This window comes from Geotrypetes seraphini, chromosome 4, assembly GCF_902459505.1.
Source record: "Geotrypetes seraphini chromosome 4, aGeoSer1.1, whole genome shotgun sequence".
Lineage (NCBI taxonomy): Eukaryota > Metazoa > Chordata > Amphibia > Gymnophiona > Dermophiidae > Geotrypetes > Geotrypetes seraphini.
The window spans coordinates 295044718-295064668 of record NC_047087.1 but is presented as its reverse complement, the minus strand read 5'-3'; the positions used below and the strand labels follow the sequence as shown (position 1 = coordinate 295064668).

The 19951-nt window shown below is 49.1% G+C and overlaps 1 protein-coding gene across 1 annotated transcript in view; it reads right to left on the bottom strand.

Moving 5' to 3' along the window:
• The window catches only part of CNNM2 (cyclin and CBS domain divalent metal cation transport mediator 2), a 409496-nt gene that overhangs the window by 67374 nt on the left and 322171 nt on the right, over nt 1-19951 (bottom strand). The window contains exon 4 of the mRNA XM_033941737.1: nt 16804-16973. Coding sequence (XP_033797628.1) covers nt 16804-16973 — 170 coding nt within the window. The remainder of the gene's footprint in view (nt 1-16803; nt 16974-19951) is intronic.

The following is a 19951-nucleotide window of genomic DNA, read 5'->3' as shown; positions in this document are numbered from 1 at the left end:
AGGGGAGACATGATAGAGACATTCAAATATCTTACAGGCCGTACTGAGGTGGAGGAAGATATATTTTTCCTTACAGGTCCCACGGCAATAAGAGGACATCCGCTCAAACTCAAGGGAGGGAGACTTCATGGTAACATCAGGAAATATTTCTTCACCGAAAGGGTGGTTGATCGTTGGAATAGTCTTCCACGTCAGGTTGTCGAGGCCAGCAACATGCTCGACTTCAAGAGACGATGGGATAAACATGTGGGTACACTCCGGGAAAATGCTTAGGGGGAGGGTTTTTTTGAGTGGGCTGACTTGTTGGGCCGACGGCACCTTTTCTGCCGTCATACAGCAATGTTACTTACCGTAACAGTTGTTATCCAGGGACAGCAGGCAGCTATTCTCACTAGTGGGTGATGTCATCAGACAGAGCCCCGGTACGGACGTCTCACAAGCACGTGTTGCTTGTAGAAACTTAAAGTTTCTAGATGCCCGCACCGCGCATGCGCCGGTGCCTTCCTACCCGGAGATCCGGGCGTGTCTCCTCAGTTCAGGTAGCTAGCCTGAGAAGCCAACCCAGGGGAGGTGGGTGGGACGTGAGAATAGCTGCCTGCTGTCCCTGGATAACAACTGTTACGGTAAGTAACATTGCTTTATCCCAGGACAAGCAGGCAGGTATTCTCACTAGTGGGTGACCTCCAAGCTAACCTCAGTGGGATGGAGGGGGAGTTGGCGACTTAAGAGAATAAATTTTTCAATACTGTTTGGCCAAACTGTCCATCCCGTCTGGAGAGGGTATCCAGACAATAATGTGAGGTGAATGTGTGAACCGAGGACCAGGTGGCAGCCTTGCAAATTTCCTCGATTGGTGTTGATCTGAGGAATGCTACTGAGGCTGCCATTGCTCTGACCTTATGGGCTGTGACCTTACAAGGAAGTGATAATCCAGCCTGGGCATAGCAGGAAGAGATACAAGCCGCCATCCAATTAGAGATGGTGCGCTTTGATACGGGTCTTCCCAACTTGTTAGGGTCGAAGGAGACAAAAAGTTGAGGAGTGGTTCTGTGTGGCTTGGTGCGATCCAGGTAGAAAGCCAAGGCACGTTTGCAGTCTAGAGTGTGAAGGGCCGATTCTCCGTGGTGAGAATGAGGCTTAGGGAAGAATACTGGAAGTACAATGGATTGGTTGAGATGAAATTTGGAGACCACCTTAGGCAGGAATTTCGGGTGAGTGCGGAGGACCACCTTGTCATGGTGGAATACTGTGAATGGTGGGTCCGCCATCAATGCCTGGAGTTCGCTGACTCTGCGAGCGGACGTAAGGGCTACAAGGAAAAGCACTTTCCAGGTGAGATACTTCAGAGGGGCCCTGTTGAGTGGTTCAAACGGGGGCTTCATGAGGTGGGAAAGGACTACATTGAGGTCCCAAACTACTGGGGGTGGTTTGAGAGGAGGGTTAACATGGAAGAGTCCTTTCATAAATCTGGCGACCACCGGATGGGCCGAGAGGGGTTTCCCTTGTAGGGGCTGGTGGAACGCCGCAATAGCGCTCAGGTGGACTCGTATGGATGTGGACTTGAGCCCAGATTGAGATAGGTGTAGGAGATAGTCCAGCACGGAGGATAAGGAAGCTCGCTGAGGTTCCGTTGACTTAGAAACACACCATGAGGAGAATCTGGTCCATTTTTGGGAGTAGCATTGTCGAGTGGCGGGCTTCCTGGAAGCTTCCAAGACCTCCCTCACTTCTTGTGAGAATTGGTGAGGGGTTACGTTGAGAGGAACCAAGCTGTCAGGTGGAGAGACTGCAGGTTGGGATGAAGTAGTGATCCTTGATGTTGAGTAAGCAGTGAAGGAAACACTGGAAGTGGTACTGGTTCCCTGCTGCTGAGTTGAAGTAGGAGGGAGAACCAAGGTTGTCTGGGCCACCGAGGAGCTATTAGAATCATGGTGGCCCGTTCGAGTTTCAGCTTGACCAGAGTCTTCTGGATCAGCGGGAATGGTGGGAACGCATATAGAAATCGTTTCCCCCAGTTCAGTAGAAAAGCATCTGCCTCGAGGCGATGAGGAGTGTAGATCCTGGAGCAAAACTGAGGCAGTTTGGCGTTGTGGGGAGCCGCAAAGAGGTCTATCTGAGGCGTCCCCCATTGCGTGAAGATTTGGTGAAGGGGGCTGGAATGGAGAATCCATTCGTGCGGTTGTAGCAGACGGCTTAGTTTGTCTGCTAAGACGTTGTTCTCCCCCTGGATGTATACTGCTCTGAGTAGGGTGTTGTGGCGCACCGCCCAGTCCCAGACTCGTAGAGCTTCCTGGCAAAGGAGGGCCGAGCCCGTGCCTCCTTGCTTGTTGATATAATACATGGCGGCCTGATTGTCTGTGCGAATGAGGATTACCATGTCGTGGAGTAGGTGTTGGAAAGCTTGGAGCGCATTGAAGATGGCTCTGAGTTCCAGTAGATTGATTTGGTGTAGTCTTTCCGCACTGGTCCAGAATCCTTGGGTGCGGAGACCCTCCAGGTGGGCCCCCCATGCGTAGTTCGACGAATCGGTTGTGAGAACTTTCTGATGGGGGGGAGAGTGCATCAGCAAACCTCTGGATAGATTCGAAGAGGTCATCCACCAAAGTAGAGACTGCCGAAGAGCAGGTGTGACTAAGATGCGTTTGGATAGTGGATCGGACGTTTGATTCCACTGTGATGCCAGGGTCCACTGGGGGATCCTGAGGTGGAGTCTGGCAAAGGGTGTCACATGTACTGTGGAGGCCATATGGCCCAGGAGCACCATCAGTTGTCTCGCCGGTAGGGTTTGGCGAGTAGACACCGACTGGCTGAGATGAAGAAGAGACTCCATGCGTTGCCGAGGCAGGAATGCTCGGAGTCGGGTGGTGTCCAGGACTGCTCCGATGAAGGGGAGGGACTGGGTGGGTTGTAGATGAGACTTGGAGAAGTTGATCTCGAAGCCCAAATTCTGGAGGAAGTAGGTTGTAGCCAAGGCCGCCGAAGTGACCTCTGGGGCTGACGGGGCCTTGATGAGCCAGTCGTCGAGGTATGGGAATACCTGTAGACCCCTGTCCCGGAGTGCTGCGGCCACTACCACCAGGCACTTTGTGAAGACTCTGGGGGACGAAGATAGGCCGAATGGTAGCACTCGATACTGTAGGTGCAGATTTCCCACCCGAAATCTGAGGAACTTTCGGGAGGCCGGGTGAATGGGGATGTGAGTGTAGGCCTCCTTGAGATCCAGGGAGCATAACCAGTCGTTCTGCTCGAGGAGGGGGTATAGAGAAGCCAAAGTCAACATGCGAAACTTCTCTTTGACCAGGAACTTGTTGAGGGCTCGAAGGTCTAAAATGGGTCGCAGGTCGCCCGTTTTCTTCGGGACGAGGAAGTACCGGGAGTAAAACCCTCGGTTCAATTGGTCTGACGGGACCGGCTCGACAGCCCGAAGCTGAAGTAAGGTTTGGACTTCCTGAAGAAGAAGGGCGGTCTGCGTCAAGCTTGAAGGATACTCTCTTGGAGGATGGTCCGGGGGGACCCGGTGGAATTGAAGAGAGTATCCTTCTCTTATGATGGTGAGGACCCATAGGTCCGTGGTTATGGCCTCCCATCGATGGTAAAAAAGATGGAGGCGGCCCCCTATGGGAGAGGCCGAGGTTATGCTCCCAGGGGGGGCGTCAAAAGGGCTGGGGAGCCTTAGGTACAGCCGGTGGCTGAGGTTTTTGCTGAGACTTCTGGGGAGGTTGTCTCTTCGCAGGCTGTCTCGCAGCAGGCGTTTGTCTGGGCATGTAACGCCGCTGGTAAATCAGGGGTGGCCTGGAAGGTCGAGACTGTTGAGGTTTGGGTTTGGGCCGCAGGATGGATTGAAAGGATTTTTCATGATCCGACAGCTTCTTGGTAACAGTTTCGATAGACTCATCGAACAGGTCAGCTCCAGCACATGGTACGTTGGCGAGTCTGTCCTGTAGGTTGGGATCCATATCGATAGTACGGAGCCATGCCAGGCGACGCATAGCTACCGCGCTTGCGGCGGCGCGTGCCGAGAGTTCGAATGCATCGAAGGAGGATTGCATCAGCTGGAGGCGTAATTGGGAGAGGGAGGCTACCACTTCCTCGAACTCGAATCGAGCTTGGTTGTCTATGAACGGAGTGAACTTGCGGAGCACCGGCAAGAAGAACTCCAGATAGGAAGAGAAAAAGAAGTTGTAGTTTAGTACCCGTGACGCCATCATGGAGTTTTGGTAGAATTTTCTACCAAATTTGTCCATCGTTCTCCCCTCTCGGCCCGGCGGTACAGAGGCGTAGACCTGGGAGGGATGAGAGCGTTTAAGGGAGGACTCGATCAGTAGGGATTGGTGGGAGAGTTGAGGGCCCTCGAACCCTTTATGGTGCACGATGCGGTATCGAGCATCGAGTTTGCTGGGGATCGCCGGTATGGAATACGGCGTTTCGAAGCACTGCATGAAGGTCTGGTCCAGTAATTTATGCAAGGGGAGCCTAAGCGACTCCGTTGGAGGGTTAGGTAAATGCATGGTGTCCAGATACTCTTTGGAGTATCGGGAGCCCGTGTCAAGGGTCACATCCAGATCCTCCGCCATTTGTCGGAGGAATGATGAGAAGGACAATTGTTCCGCCAGCGTCGGTCTGTGGGACGGGCTGGGGGAGGAGGAGGCCTCCAGGTCCGTGGACATCGGGGAGTGACAAGGAGAATCGGGCACCAGTGTCTCCTCGTACTCCGGGCCCCTCGGGGGGGACACCTCTGATGAGGAGTATCCCCTACGTTGCAGTTTTTTCTGCGGTGACACCTCCGAATGGCGTGAGGAGTGCCAGGATGAGTGTCTCGATCGGTGCCCGTCTCGGTGGCGGGACGGGGATCGGGATCGTCTGTGCATCGCATGGTCTCCCGAGGCCCCCAAGTGGATAGGGCTGGAAGCAGTGGATCGCAACTGGGTTTGCGATGCGGGTTCTTGCGATGCTACCCAAGTCTGGTAAGGAGTACGGAAGAACTCTTCCTGACTATGCCCAGGGCTTCGAGTATCGATCGGAGGTCTGGTCCCATGTTGGCGCGGAGGCGTAATGGGTTCTAATGGCGGCATATCGGTAAGCGAGGCTTGCCGCGTGGGCATCGCCGCCCTCCCCCGTTCGTCCTCGTCGGTTGTCGAGGTCGAACGGTGTGGGGGAGGGGGAGGGGGCGGACCGCCCCTTCGGACCGGTACCGGGAGGTCACCCTGTATGGCAGCGATGAGCCCGGGTCCGATGGTCTGCATGAGCTCAACGAATTGAGCTTCCAGCACGGACCGTAGCGAAGCCGATAAGGAGGGATCCGCACCGAAAGGGGGTCCTCCTGCACGGACATCGCGCTCCTTCGAGGCCGAGTGCTTCTGCTTAGTAGCTTTCGGCACTTTGATGACCATTGGTGGCACTGTGGAAGGAAGAGGTACCTGAACCGAGGAGACCGGGGCAGGCACCGACGTCGAGCTCGTGGATGGTGTCGGGGTGAGCGATGCCGGTTTCACCACACTCGATGCAGGAGTGGTCGATGCCGGTTTCGCCCGAACCGGGGAGGTATCAGATGAAGTGGAGGCTGAGGGATCCTTAGCTGCGTCCATCTTGAACATCGATTCCCACAATAGGCAACGCCGCTTGAATGAGCGTGCCGTAAGGGTAGAGCAAGGCCCGCACGATTTCGGGATGTGGTCAGGGCCCAAACACTGCAAACAGCGCCAGTGAGGGTCCGTGAGTGAAATCGCGCGTTGGCACTTGCTGCACTTTTTAAACCCGGTGATTGGCCGGGACATAGGCCGGAAAATCTCCGCCGCTAGGTCGAAGCCAGTGGGCCTGAGCCACGTGGCCGGCCCGTTCGACCTGCCGGAGGAAATAATCTTCTTTTTTTTTTTTTTTTTTTTACTGAAAAAGAAAAGAACTGTTAACTGTAATTAAAAGAAAACGAAAACGCGGACAAGGAAGGCAAATTTAACTGAATTCAGCTAGCGCATGAAGAAGTTGAACTTCTCAGCTCCGCGGAAAAGAAAGAACTGAGGAGACACGCCCGGATCTCCGGGTAGGAAGGCACCGGCGCATGCGCGGTGCGGGCATCTAGAAACTTTAAGTTTCTACAAGCAACACGTGCTTGTGAGACGTCCGTACCGGGGCTCTGTCTGATGACATCACCCACTAGTGAGAATACCTGCCTGCTTGTCCTGGGATAATCTATGTTTCTATGATATCTAACTTGAGGTGCAATGTTTAACATTGTCATTTATTGAGGCTTAAGAACATAAGAAGTTGCCTCCACTGGGTCAGACCAGAGGTCCATCTCGCCCAGTGGTCCGCTCCCGCGGCGGCCCATCAGGTCCGCGACCTGTGAAGTGGTTTGATACACTACCAAATCAATACAGGACAAGACAGGACACAGTACTCACAAGACAAAAAAACAGAAGAAATGCAAAACTTTATAGGAAAACACAGTAAATATTCTAATAATACAAGACACCAGAATGAGTCAATAAACCAACACTACCTATAATTTCATTTTGTACTCAAAAACAAAAGCAGATGATTGACTTCCAAAAAAATGTGGAGAAAAGACCTGTGTCACTATTAAATAGCATCTCTCTTAAATACATAAAAAAGAAATGAGATAAACACATCCTGGGTGAGAAAGACTCCACTGTCTTACTTTTCTTATATATTTTCCAGACAACCTAAAAAAAATCTTTCAGTATATAATTTCAAATGGAAAAAACTGAAGATTTATAAATTGGAGAACAAGCAGTGTTTTTTGAAAAAGTAAGCCACGGAGATTATGTAGTGGCTTAATAGAAGCCGTGGAGTAACTGACTTTCCGCCACATGTTGGATGGACTTCCTCTTATAAGTGTATTTGGTTTCTTATATATACACAGTTTATTGTATTAGAAATTATGCATGTATAATTCAGGTGCAATCATTTACACCTAAATGGCAAAGATATGCATGCAACTTATAGTATTTTATGAGTTATGTGAGCGAGAATCCTGCTCACTCTCTGCCCATGTGTACATCTAGGTGTCAAATACATGTTATAACATGTTGAATGACTTTTGGCATTTATGATGATGGCATATGTGCACAAATACGCACACATATGTTATCATTCTAATCATTTACACATGTATTTGATGCATAAATGTCAGCATCCATTTGATAGAATTACCTCCAAAGCTGCCATGCACCCTGTGCCCCCTGCCTCGTGACCAAGACACCCACCGAGAGGTCATCACAGTACTCATGTGCACCCAACTGTAGAGACGAAGATGCAGTCTGCCTGCAACGGCTAGCACAGAAACTGGTCTTTTTTTTTTTTTTATAAATATGGGAAAGAAGAAAACAGGACCAAATGAGCCCCTTTACTCCATGGGTGGGGAAGGGACCTGGGGGGGCCCAGTTGTTGCCCCCAAAGTTGGCACCGCTTAGCCAAACACCCCTAGACTCCACTGAAGACAAAGTAACAGGAGAAGATAGCCTTTTTCAACAGTAGAAGCCAGGAGCTAGAAGAATGGCATCCATCCGCTTGCTGGAAAAGCAATGTTACTTACCGTAACAGTTGTTATCCAGGGACAGCAGGCAGCTATTCTCACTAGTGGTGGTGATGTCATCAGACAGAGCCCCGGTACGGACGTCTCACAAGCACGTGTTGCTTGTAGAAACTTAAAGTTTCTAGATGCCCGCACCGCGCATGCGCCGGTGCCTTCCTACCCGGAGATCCGGGCGTGTCTCCTCAGTTCAGGTAGCTAGCCTGAGAAGCCAATCCAGGGGAGGTGGGTGGGACGTGAGAATAGCTGCCTGCTGTCCCTGGATAACAACTGTTACGGTAAGTAACATTGCTTTATCCCAGGACAAGCAGGCAGGTATTCTCACTAGTGGGTGACCTCCAAGCTAACCTCAGTGGGATGGAGGGGGAGTTGGCGACTTAAGAGAATAAATTTTTCAATACTGTTTGGCCAAACTGTCCATCCCGTCTGGAGAGGGTATCCAGACAATAATGTGAGGTGAATGTGTGAACCGAGGACCAGGTGGCAGCCTTGCAAATTTCCTCGATTGGTGTTGATCTGAGGAATGCTACTGAGGCTGCCATTGCTCTGACCTTATGGGCTGTGACCTTACAAGGAAGTGATAATCCAGCCTGGGCATAGCAGGAAGAGATACAAGCCGCCATCCAATTAGAGATGGTGCGCTTTGATACGGGTCTTCCCAACTTGTTAGGGTCGAAGGAGACAAAAAGTTGAGGAGTGGTTCTGTGTGGCTTGGTGCGATCCAGGTAGAAAGCCAAGGCACGTTTGCAGTCTAGAGTGTGAAGGGCCGATTCTCCGTGGTGAGAATGAGGCTTAGGGAAGAATACTGGAAGTACAATGGATTGGTTGAGATGAAATTCGGAGACCACCTTAGGCAGGAATTTCGGGTGAGTGCGGAGGACCACCTTGTCATGGTGGAATACTGTGAATGGTGGGTCCGCCATCAATGCCTGGAGTTCGCTGACTCTGCGAGCGGACGTAAGGGCTACAAGGAAAAGCACTTTCCAGGTGAGATACTTCAGAGAGGCCCTGTTGAGTGGTTCAAACGGGGGCTTCATGAGGTGGGAAAGGACTACATTGAGGTCCCAAACTACTGGGGGTGGTTTGAGAGGAGGGTTAACATGGAAGAGTCCTTTCATAAATCTGGCGACCACCGGATGGGCCGAGAGGGGTTTCCCTTGTAGGGGCTGGTGGAACGCCGCAATAGCGCTCAGGTGGACTCGTATGGATGTGGACTTGAGCCCAGATTGAGATAGGTGTAGGAGATAGTCCAGCACGGAGGATAAGGAAGCTCGCTGAGGTTCCGTTGACTTAGAAACACACCAAGAGGAGAATCTGGTCCATTTTTGGGAGTAGCATTGTCGAGTGGCGGGCTTCCTGGAAGCTTCCAAGACCTCCCTCACTTCTTGTGAGAATTGGTGAGGGGTTACGTTGAGAGGAACCAAGCTGTCAGGTGGAGAGCCTGCAGGTTGGGATGAAGTAGTGATCCTTGATGTTGAGTAAGCAGTGAAGGAAACACTGGAAGTGGTACTGGTTCCCTGCTGCTGAGTTGAAGTAGGAGGGAGAACCAAGGTTGTCTGGGCCACCGAGGAGCTATTAGAATCATGGTGGCCCGTTCGAGTTTCAGCTTGACCAGAGTCTTCTGGATCAGCGGGAATGGTGGGAACGCATATAGAAATCGTTTCCCCCAGTTCAGTAGAAAAGCATCTGCCTCGAGGCGATGAGGAGTGTAGATCCTGGAGCAAAACTGAGGCAGTTTGGCGTTGTGGGGAGCCGCAAAGAGGTCTATCTGAGGCGTCCCCCATTGCGTGAAGATTTGGTGAAGGGGGCTGGAATGGAGAATCCATTCGTGCGGTTGTAGCAGACGGCTTAGTTTGTCTGCTAAGACGTTGTTCTCCCCCTGGATGTATACTGCTCTGAGTAGGGTGTTGTGGCGCACCGCCCAGTCCCAGACTCGTAGAGCTTCCTGGCAAAGGAGGGCCGAGCCCGTGCCTCTTTGCTTGTTGATATAATACATGGCGGCCTGATTGTCTGTGCGAATGAGGATTACCATGTCGTGGAGTAGGTGTTGGAAAGCTTGGAGCGCATTGAAGATGGCTCTGAGTTCCAGTAGATTGATTTGGTGTAGTCTTTCCGCACTGGTCCAGAATCCTTGGGTGCGGAGACCCTCCAGGTGGGCCCCCCATGCGTAGTTCGACGAATCGGTTGTGAGAACTTTCTGATGGGGGGGAGAGTGCATCAGCAAACCTCTGGATAGATTCGAAGAGGTCATCCACCAAAGTAGAGACTGCCGAAGAGCAGGTGTGACTAAGATGCGTTTGGATAGTGGATCGGACGTTTGATTCCACTGTGATGCCAGGGTCCACTGGGGGATCCTGAGGTGGAGTCTGGCAAAGGGTGTCACATGTACTGTGGAGGCCATATGGCCCAGGAGCACCATCAGTTGTCTCGCCGGTAGGGTTTGGCGAGTAGACACCGACTGGCTGAGATGAAGAAGAGACTCCATGCGTTGCCGAGGCAGGAATGCTCGGAGTCGGGTGGTGTCCAGGACCGCTCCGATGAAGGGGAGGGACTGGGTGGGTTGTAGATGAGACTTGGAGAAGTTGATCTCGAAGCCCAAATTCTGGAGGAAGTAGGTTGTAGCCAAGGCCGCCGAAGTGACCTCTGGGGCTGACGGGGCCTTGATGAGCCAGTCGTCGAGGTATGGGAATACCTGTAGACCCCTGTCCCGGAGTGCTGCGGCCACTACCACCAGGCACTTTGTGAAGACTCTGGGGGACGAAGATAGGCCGAATGGTAGCACTCGATACTGTAGGTGCAGATTTCCCACCCGAAATCTGAGGAACTTTCGGGAGGCCGGGTGAATGGGGATGTGAGTGTAGGCCTCCTTGAGATCCAGGGAGCATAACCAGTCGTTCTGCTCGAGGAGGGGGTATAGAGAAGCCAAAGTCAACATGCGAAACTTCTCTTTGACCAGGAACTTGTTGAGGGCTCGAAGGTCTAAAATGGGTCGCAGGTCGCCCGTTTTCTTCGGGACGAGGAAGTACCGGGAGTAAAACCCTCGGTTCAATTGGTCTGACGGGACCGGCTCGACAGCCCGAAGCTGAAGTAAGGTTTGGACTTCCTGAAGAAGCAGGGCGGTCTGCGTCGAGCTTGAAGGATACTCTCTTGGAGGATGGTCCGGGGGGACCCGGTGGAATTGAAGAGAGTATCCTTCTCTTATGATGGTGAGGACCCATAGGTCCGTGGTTATGGACTCCCATCGATGGTAAAAAAGATGGAGGCGGCCCCCTATGGGAGAGGCCGAGGTTATGCTCCCGGGGGGGGCGTCAAAAGGGCTGGGGAGCCTTAGGTACAGCCGGTGGCTGAGGTTTTTGCTGAGACTTCTGGGGAGGTTGTCTCTTCGCAGGCTGTCTCGCCGCAGGCGTTTGTCTGGGCATGTAACGCCGCTGGTAAATCAGGGGTGGCCTGGAGGGTCGAGACTGTTGAGGTTTGGGTTTGGGCCGCAGGATGGATTGAAAGGATTTTTCATGATCCGACAGCTTCTTGGTAACAGTTTCGATAGACTCATCGAACAGGTCAGCTCCAGCACATGGTACGTTGGCGAGTCTGTCCTGTAGGTTGGGATCCATATCGATAGTACGGAGCCATGCCAGGCGACGCATAGCTACCGCGCTTGCGGCGGCGTGTGCCGAGAGTTCGAATGCATCGAAGGAGGATTGCATCAGCTGGAGGCGTAATTGGGAGAGGGAGGCTACCACTTCCTCGAACTCGAATCGAGCTTGGTTGTCTATGAACGGAGTGAACTTGCGGAGCACCGGCAAGAAGAACTCCAGATAGGAAGAGAAAAAGAAGTTGTAGTTTAGCACCCGTGACGCCATCATGGAGTTTTGGTAGAATTTTCTACCAAATTTGTCCATCGTTCTCCCCTCTCGGCCCGGCGGTACAGAGGCGTAGACCTGGGAGGGATGAGAGCGTTTAAGGGAGGACTCGACCAGTAGGGATTGGTGGGAGAGTTGAGGGCCCTCGAACCCTTTATGGTGCACGATGCGGTATCGAGCATCGAGTTTGCTGGGGATCGCCGGTATGGAATACGGCGTTTCGAAGCACTGCATGAAGGTCTGGTCCAGTAATTTATGCAAGGGGAGCCGAAGCGACTCCGTTGGAGGGTTAGGTAAATGCATGGTGTCCAGATACTCTTTGGAGTATCGGGAGCCCGTGTCAAGGGTCACATCCAGATCCTCCGCCATTTGTCGGAGGAATGATGAGAAGGACAATTGTTCCGCCAGCGTCGGTCTGTGGGACGGGCTGGAGGAGGAGGAGGCCTCCAGGTCCGTGGACATCGGGGAGTGACAAGGAGAATCGGGCACCAGTGTCTCCTCGTACTCCGGGCCCCTCGGGGGGGACACCTCTGATGAGGAGTATCCCCTACGTTGCAGTTTTTTCTGCGGTGACACCTCCGAATGGCGTGAGGAGTGCCAGGATGAGTGTCTCGATCGGTGCCCGTCTCGGTGGCGGGACGGGGATCGGGATCGTCTGTGCATCGCATGGTCTCCCGAGGCCCCCAAGTGGATAGGGCTGGAAGCAGTGGATCGCAACTGGGTTTGCGATGCGGGTTCTTGCGATGCTACCCAAGTCTGGTAAGGAGTACGGAAGAACTCTTCCTGACTATGCCCAGGGCTTCGAGTATCGATCGGAGGTCTGGTCCCATGTTGGCGCGGAGGCGTAATGGGTTCTAATGGCGGCATATCGGTAAGCGAGGCTTGCCGCGTGGGCATCGCCGCCCTCCCCCGTTCGTCCTCGTCGGTTGTCGAGGTCGAACGGTGTGGGGGAGGGGGAGGGGGCGGACCGCCCCTTTGGACCGGTACCGGGAGGTCACCCTGTATGGCAGCGATGAGCCCGGGTCCGATGGTCTGCATGAGCTCAACGAATTGAGCTTCCAGCACGGACCGTAGCGAAGCCGATAAGGAGGGATCCGCACCGAAAGGGGGTCCTCCTGCACGGACATCGCGCTCCTTCGAGGCCGAGTGCTTCTGCTTAGTAGCTTTCGGCACTTTGATGACCATTGGTGGCACTGTGGAAGGAAGAGGTACCTGAACCGAGGAGACCGGGGCAGGCACCGACGTCGAGCTCGTGGATGGTGTCGGGGTGAGCGATGCCGGTTTCACCACACTCGATGCAGGAGTGGTCGATGCCAGTTTCGCCCGAACCGGGGAGGTATCAGATGAAGTGGAGGCTGAGGGATCCTTAGCTGCGTCCATCTTGAACATCGATTCCCACAATAGGCAACGCCGCTTGAATGAGCGTGCCGTAAGGGTAGAGCAAGGCCCGCACGATTTCGGGATGTGGTCAGGGCCCAAACACTGCAAACAGCGCCAGTGAGGGTCCGTGAGTGAAATCGCGCGTTGGCACTTGCTGCACTTTTTAAACCCGGTGATTGGCCGGGACATAGGCCGGAAAATCTCCGCCGCTAGGTCGAAGCCAGTGGGCCTGAGCCACGTGGCCGGCCCGTTCGACCTGCCGGAGGAAATAATCTTCTTTTTTTTTTTTTTTTTTTTTTTTACTGAAAAAGAAAAGAACTGTTAACTGTAATTAAAAGAAAAAGAAAACGAAAACGCGGACAAGGAAGGCAAATTTAACTGAATTCAGCTAGCGCATGAAGAAGTTGAACTTCTCAGCTCCGCGGAAAAGAAAGAACTGAGGAGACACGCCCGGATCTCCGGGTAGGAAGGCACCGGCGCATGCGCGGTGCGGGCATCTAGAAACTTTAAGTTTCTACAAGCAACACGTGCTTGTGAGACGTCCGTACCGGGGCTCTGTCTGATGACATCACCCCCACTAGTGAGAATACCTGCCTGCTTGTCCTGGGATAATAGAGTATACTAATTGGCCAGGAGACGTTCCATCCAAGAGGAGCACCTGCAAATCAGTTCTCTATCTCCACCTGCTGGTAGATGTGTGCTATCCTGCTAGTCTCTGGATTCATCTGCTGCTGTTGCTAAGGAAAAGCTTGTTAACTAACTCATACCACTCCTATTTTCCATAAAAGAAAACAAAGACTAAAAAGTTCGTCAGTACTTCTAATATTCAGCGCCTGATAACCAGGAAAGTGTCACTGGTCTGTATATTTAGTAGCATTACACAGACAGTACTGATGACCATCCTTACAGACCAACTTGGCGTAATATCTAACACAAGTGGGCACATACCTAACATCAAAATTTCTTTTGGAAAATACAAACTCCCCCTCAAATCACAAGCCAGGAACCTTGGAATACAGCTAGATTCAACACTTACTCTGATCCCCCAAATCCAAATTCAAGAGCTGCATCTATCATTGGTGACGACTGCGCAGCCTCTCTCCTTACATTGGGAAAGCAAATCTTGTCTTAGTTGTGCATGCCATGATAACATCAAGATTGGATTATTATAAAGCACTCTACACCAGCTCCAACAGATTCAGAATGCTGATGCAAGACTAATAGAAGGCTATAAGCGATGTGATCACATCATACCATTTTTGTGAAAACTTCACTGGCTACCAGTATAACACAGAACTGAATTTAAAACTCTACATCCAATCTTCAAGGCCTTCAAAGGACATGGCCCAGAGTACTTGAAGAACAGGATCTCCCTCTACACACCTTCAAGGTCACTTAGGTCCTCTCAAGGAGTATCCTTAACCACACCCTCTCTGAAGGACATCACACGATGCGAAACCCACCCAGCAAGCTTCTCTGGAGAAGTTCCCACACTCTGGAATGCTCTCCCTGAAAGGCTTCGCTTAACACAAAACTATTTTTACTTCAGGAAGCAGGTGAAAGCTTGCCTCTTCACCCAGGCCTTTAATGGAAGAACTAACTAACTTGCTAGTCACACGCACAAGGAGTGACACTTGGCTGCACATACTATAGCAGGACATGTTTATCTATTCCTATCCTAGGTGAGATAATTTTCAAGCACCACTCTGACCTAATGTGCAACTTTCCTCAAATTAGTTCCTTATTTTCTAACCTCTCTTGCTCTATATCTTCTATCGATATACTCCTTCTTTGCTTACACCCTATGCTGTCTATTAAAATGTTTAAACGTGTATTGTGTTGGCAAATTAACGTAACATTATAACATATCTATTATATTTCTGATATAGAAGGGAGGGGAGGGAGGGTGATAAACTTTTTAAAATGGATTATTGCAGAATATTAAGTGTTGTATCTAAGTTAATATGTTTTTATTTTACTGAGACACTTATTGTAAGATTTAAAATGAATAAAGAATTTTTTTAAAAAAATGAACGTAACATTCTATGCCATACTTTGTATTGTAATCTGAATGATTTTTTTACTGCTGTAATTGTCGATGTCTTATGTTTGACTTATTCTTGTTGTACACCGCCTTGAATGAACTCTTTCAAAAAGGTGGCAAATACATCCTAATAAATAGATTCAGAGAGTACGGGGGCAATCTGGGGGCAGTGCATGGATAGAATCACAAATTATAAAGACAGAAGTGTTAATCAGCTTTACTGATGTCCTAGGTTACGCGGATATTGGCGCTATTTGGACAGTGGCAATACTTAAATGATATTCATCCATGTTGTTTCATTTGATACTGAAACATTTAGGCCGTTAGGCATCCTATTATTTTCTAATTTAATTGGTTTAATTAGTGGTAAATGATACTGTACTTCATTTAAAACCAATTAAAAACTAATTTTAAAAAAATGTAGGCACCTGAAGAGCAGGCCACCGATGGCCCATCCACAGATACGCCTACCAGCACCTATGGTAAAAATGGGCATGGTTTGTGCCGGAAATGACTGTGGACGCCTGTAGGATCCCCTGTGGATGCAATTCCGGCGTCTACTTTACACATAGCCACGATTCTGCAACTGATTTTGGAGGCACTGGCCAATCCTGGTGCCAGTTGCAGAATCTGGCCCTTATTTATGTATATTTTTTATGCTACTTATATCCTAAGCGGTTTACATTGAATAATAATCAGGTACTCTAAGTATTTTCCCTATCTTTCTCAGTGGGCTCATAATCTATGACAGTGTTCTTCAAACGCCGGTCCGTGGACTGGTGCCAGTCCACAGAAATTTTTTGCCGGTCCACAGGGCCCAAGACAGTGTTCTTCAGCTGCCAGTCCATGGTGCGATCAACACGGCATCTTCGGGCCAGCTCCCTAAGTGCTGCAGTACACAAAGCCATGGGAAAAGGCTCCTACGCACGGCCTGAACCGGACGCCTTCTTTCTGACGTCGCAACGTCAGAGGGAAGGGTTCCAGATGAGGTGTAGGATGTACGTGAGGAGCCGCTGCCCACAGCTCTGTGCAATGCAGCACTCAGGGAACTGGCCCGAAGACGCCACATTGATCGCACCGGAGACTGGCCTGAAGATAACACCGGGGGGCATATCAGAAAGCAAGGCACAGCATGGAGGGAGAGAGACAACAACGGTAGGGGGAATGCTTTTATTTTTTTATTTAGTGATTGATTTACATCTGCTGTCTGTTCAGGAAGAAATGCATTTGTTTCTTTTCCTCTGGGGTTGTGCTGCATGCAGAGTTTTGCATCTTAGGGTTTGTTTGTATATAGTAGTACTTTTAGTTTTTGGTCCCATATTTGCATGGGGGTTATCTGTTTTCTGGTAGAAATGAATGTTTAAAAGCATACAGTGTGCTTTGTGTATTTTAATTTTGTGGTTAACCATTATGTGTTGTTAATACGATTATATTGTGTGTGTATATATGAAAAATGAATGGAAAAAAAAAGATGTTACAATTAGTACTATTATGGGGGCGGGGTCTGGGGTGGAGATGAGCACGACTTAGCCCAGTGTTCTTCAATTGCTGGTCCACAAAATAATTATTTTATTTCCGCCAGTCCATAGGTGTCAAAAGGTTGAAGAACACCGATTTATGGTACCTGGGGCAATGATGGGTGAAAATAAAAACCCAATCTGTTTTACTTGGGCGCCTAGGAAATGGTTCCACGGTTTGATTGCCTCTTGCCTCTACCAGCTGAAACTACTTGAAGTCTTCTGAAGTAGACAAAGCAAGCATTTGGGTATAAATAATACCTATTCATTCCGTCTTTAAAGAACTTTAGAGAGAAGCTCGTTAAAAGAATTTAATTATTGTAATTTTCATAGACCTTTAACCAGCGTTTGTCACTCTGTCAGGCAGAGTTTAACCTTGATAGTAAGGGTTTACTAGTCACTTGGAAACGAGAGAGCAAGAAAGAAAAGGAATCTGCTAATAAGCATTCAGACCTGTAATATGAGAACAAAGTAGTCAATTGGCTTATTTCGCTGGTAGAGGTAGTTTTCTGGGGCTTTCTTGTTCTTATCATCATACTTTAGTTCCTGGATAACATTAGGATGTTTCAGAAGCCTTAGAAGGATCTTCTCTGACATCTGGGATGGACTAAATGCTTCTACTTCTACAAGACAAATACAAGGTAGTTTTAACATTTGGAATGGACAAAAATTTATTTATTTAAAAGACATAGTCCGCCTAAAAACTAAGTGGATTACAACCATATATACATAAAATATTAAGGGGTCCTTTTATTAAGGCGTGTTAACCAATTTAGTGAGCGTTAAAGATTAGCGCGCTAAATGCTAAGGCATCCATTATATTCTATGGGTGCCTTAGCATTTAACATGCGCTAAATTGGTTAGCACACCTTAATAAAAGGACCCCTAAATAAACAAAGTAACATTAAAAACACAAACAAAATCTAAAATCATATTTTGTTGCTTATCTCTCGTATTTCCTAATTTTTTAAGCTTGTAACTTGATACCCTGTGGTACATAAACACATATACACAAACACCACACCCTTAAAAAGGAGAAATAACCACAAATATCTCCCATCTAAAAATATGAGAAAGGGATCCCCAGACATGGATTAATAGCCACATATTGACAGCTGTTTTCATATTCGCTCCTGGATGTCAGTCATCGGACCCTGCTTCTTTTAAAACAAAGCTTCTCAACCCAGTCCTCAAGGAACACCTAGTCCCATCAGGTTTTCAGGATATCCACAATGAATATGCATGAGATAGATTTACATACCAAGGAGGCAGTACATGCAAATCTATCTCAATAATATTCACTGTGGATATCCTGAAAACCTGATAGGAGTGACTCAAGGAGACTATTTTAAAAGAAAGGATATATGTTCAGATTAGCATATGGAACATTTGAGGATTGATTTATAAGATATACAGTCAAACCTCGGTTTGTGAGTGTTTTGCAAGACGAGCAAAACATTCGCAAAATCAGCACCTCGGAAACCGAGTTTGACTCGATTTACGAGCGCCATCCCCCACGATCCGGCATCTCCCCCATGATCGCGTCCCCCCTCCCCTGCGATCCGAAACGAAATCCCTTACCCCGATTGGGCACCGGCACCAGCACCAACACATAGGACATGCCGGTGCCTGAAGATCCTCCCTCTTCTGGGCTGGGCAGTGCGTCGGAGATCCTCCCTGTTGCCTGTGCTGGGCTGGACTGGGCTTTGAGCATTTGCGCATGCTCAAAGCCTTCTTGTCTCACTCTCTCCGAGATTCTGGAACAAATTATGCTCGTAAACCAAGGTTCACTGTATCTGGATCAGAGTAGCAGATACAGGTATAGGAGACTGATATGTATTGTATGTCTGTATTTAGATCAGGAGCGCATACTGGATATTTGTACCCTTATTTAGGTTTCTGTTTGTATGATTCTGTAGGGATTTTATTTTATTTTTTTGATTTAGATTTAGAGTTTGTATTTATAGTTTACTGCTTTGTTTGTTTTTAAGACAATCAGGCTCATAATCAAAAAACATAGACGTCCAAAAAGCATCCTAAATTGGCACTTGGATGTCCTAATCGCCAGAACGTCCAAGCGCCAATAATCGAAAACCTCTTTCTAGCGAGGTGTTCCAATCTCTGTACATCCACAGCATGAGAAGGGTGTGGTGGAGGCGTGTTATGGGTGAGCTTTGGGCGGGTTAGACATGGACGTCTTGTAGCAATAATCAAACATTTTGCAAGACATCCTGGACGGAACTTATACGTTAGGAACTAGACCTGTTTTAGAAGGGTTTAAGTGCCACAAAGGTGCTCAAACTGACCAGATGACCACTGCACGCATCAAGATAAGACATCCCCACAACCCCCCAGTGCTCACTGACCCCTTCCACCACACAAAAATGAAAACAAAAATGGACATACCTGTCTCTAAAACAGCAGCATCTGGTATGGGGAAGCCTAGTAGAGCGACACACAGGTGTCTTAAGTAGCCTGGTGGGTAGACTAGTACAGTGTTCTTCAACTGCCGGTCCGCAAAAATTTCCTGCCAGTCCATGGAGGATCATCTATAATTGCTAACCCTCCTGCCGCCTTGCAAAAGTCACACTTGTTGACAGGTGTAAGAGCCGGGGGCGGAGCTGGAGACGTCGGGAACAGCTATGCTGTTATTGGCTGGTGTCAAGAATGATAAATAGGGCGGAGCTTTGGGTTTGAAGTTGTCCGCTATTAATGAGTGTGAGAGCCAGGGGCAGAGCGCAGGCGGTTGAGAAGCTGCACTGTTATTGGCTGTTGAAAGGAGCTGAGGATGAACCTGGAGTAGAGGAGCTGAGTTTTTATTGGCTTGAGTTTGAGCCATAAGCAGAACTGAGGGCAGAAAATTGTCCATGATTGGTGGGGTTGGAGTCTGGCAGATAACCTTCAGAGTACTTGCCATTGGGAGATTTATTCCCAGGACCTAAAGTGAGCTGCAGATATGGCTGATAAGAATCAGGGACAGGATTCAGGCCGGAGAACTGTGGACAGAGGTAATAAAGCAGGTGAAGATGGGGTAAGAGCACCTTGTGGTCAAGTTGACCTGTGATGGATCATAGTAAAGGATAGGAGGAGACGGGCTTTTGGTGTTAGGTTAGACAAAGTAGCAAGAAAGCAGAAGGACCGGCATAGTTTCAAGTTTCAAGTTTCAAGTTTTATTACTTTTGATATACCAACCATCAAGTTAATATCTGGCTGGTTAACAATATGTTTAAAAGAAAGAGAAGTTATACAAAACTAAAAAAAAAGAGGCATTGTGTATCTACATATAACATCACAAGACGAACTAGATAGTGAGGGTAAAAGGAAAAGGGGGGGTAAAGTTACATATTTGAGAAGAAATTGGAGATAGTAGGGTGAGGATAAAACATGATGGAGAGGGGCGCTTTAAAGAAAGCGGTTATTATTATTATTTTTTTTTTTTTGGTAATTAGAGAAGATGTCTCTAATTGAATGAGAAGGCATCGCGAAATAAAAACGTTTTAAAGTCTGTTTTAAATTTGTCAAGTCGTGATTCGTCGCGGAGTTGCTGTGGCAGGGAATTCCAGAGGGTAGGGGCAGTTACTGCGAAAATTTACTTTACGTG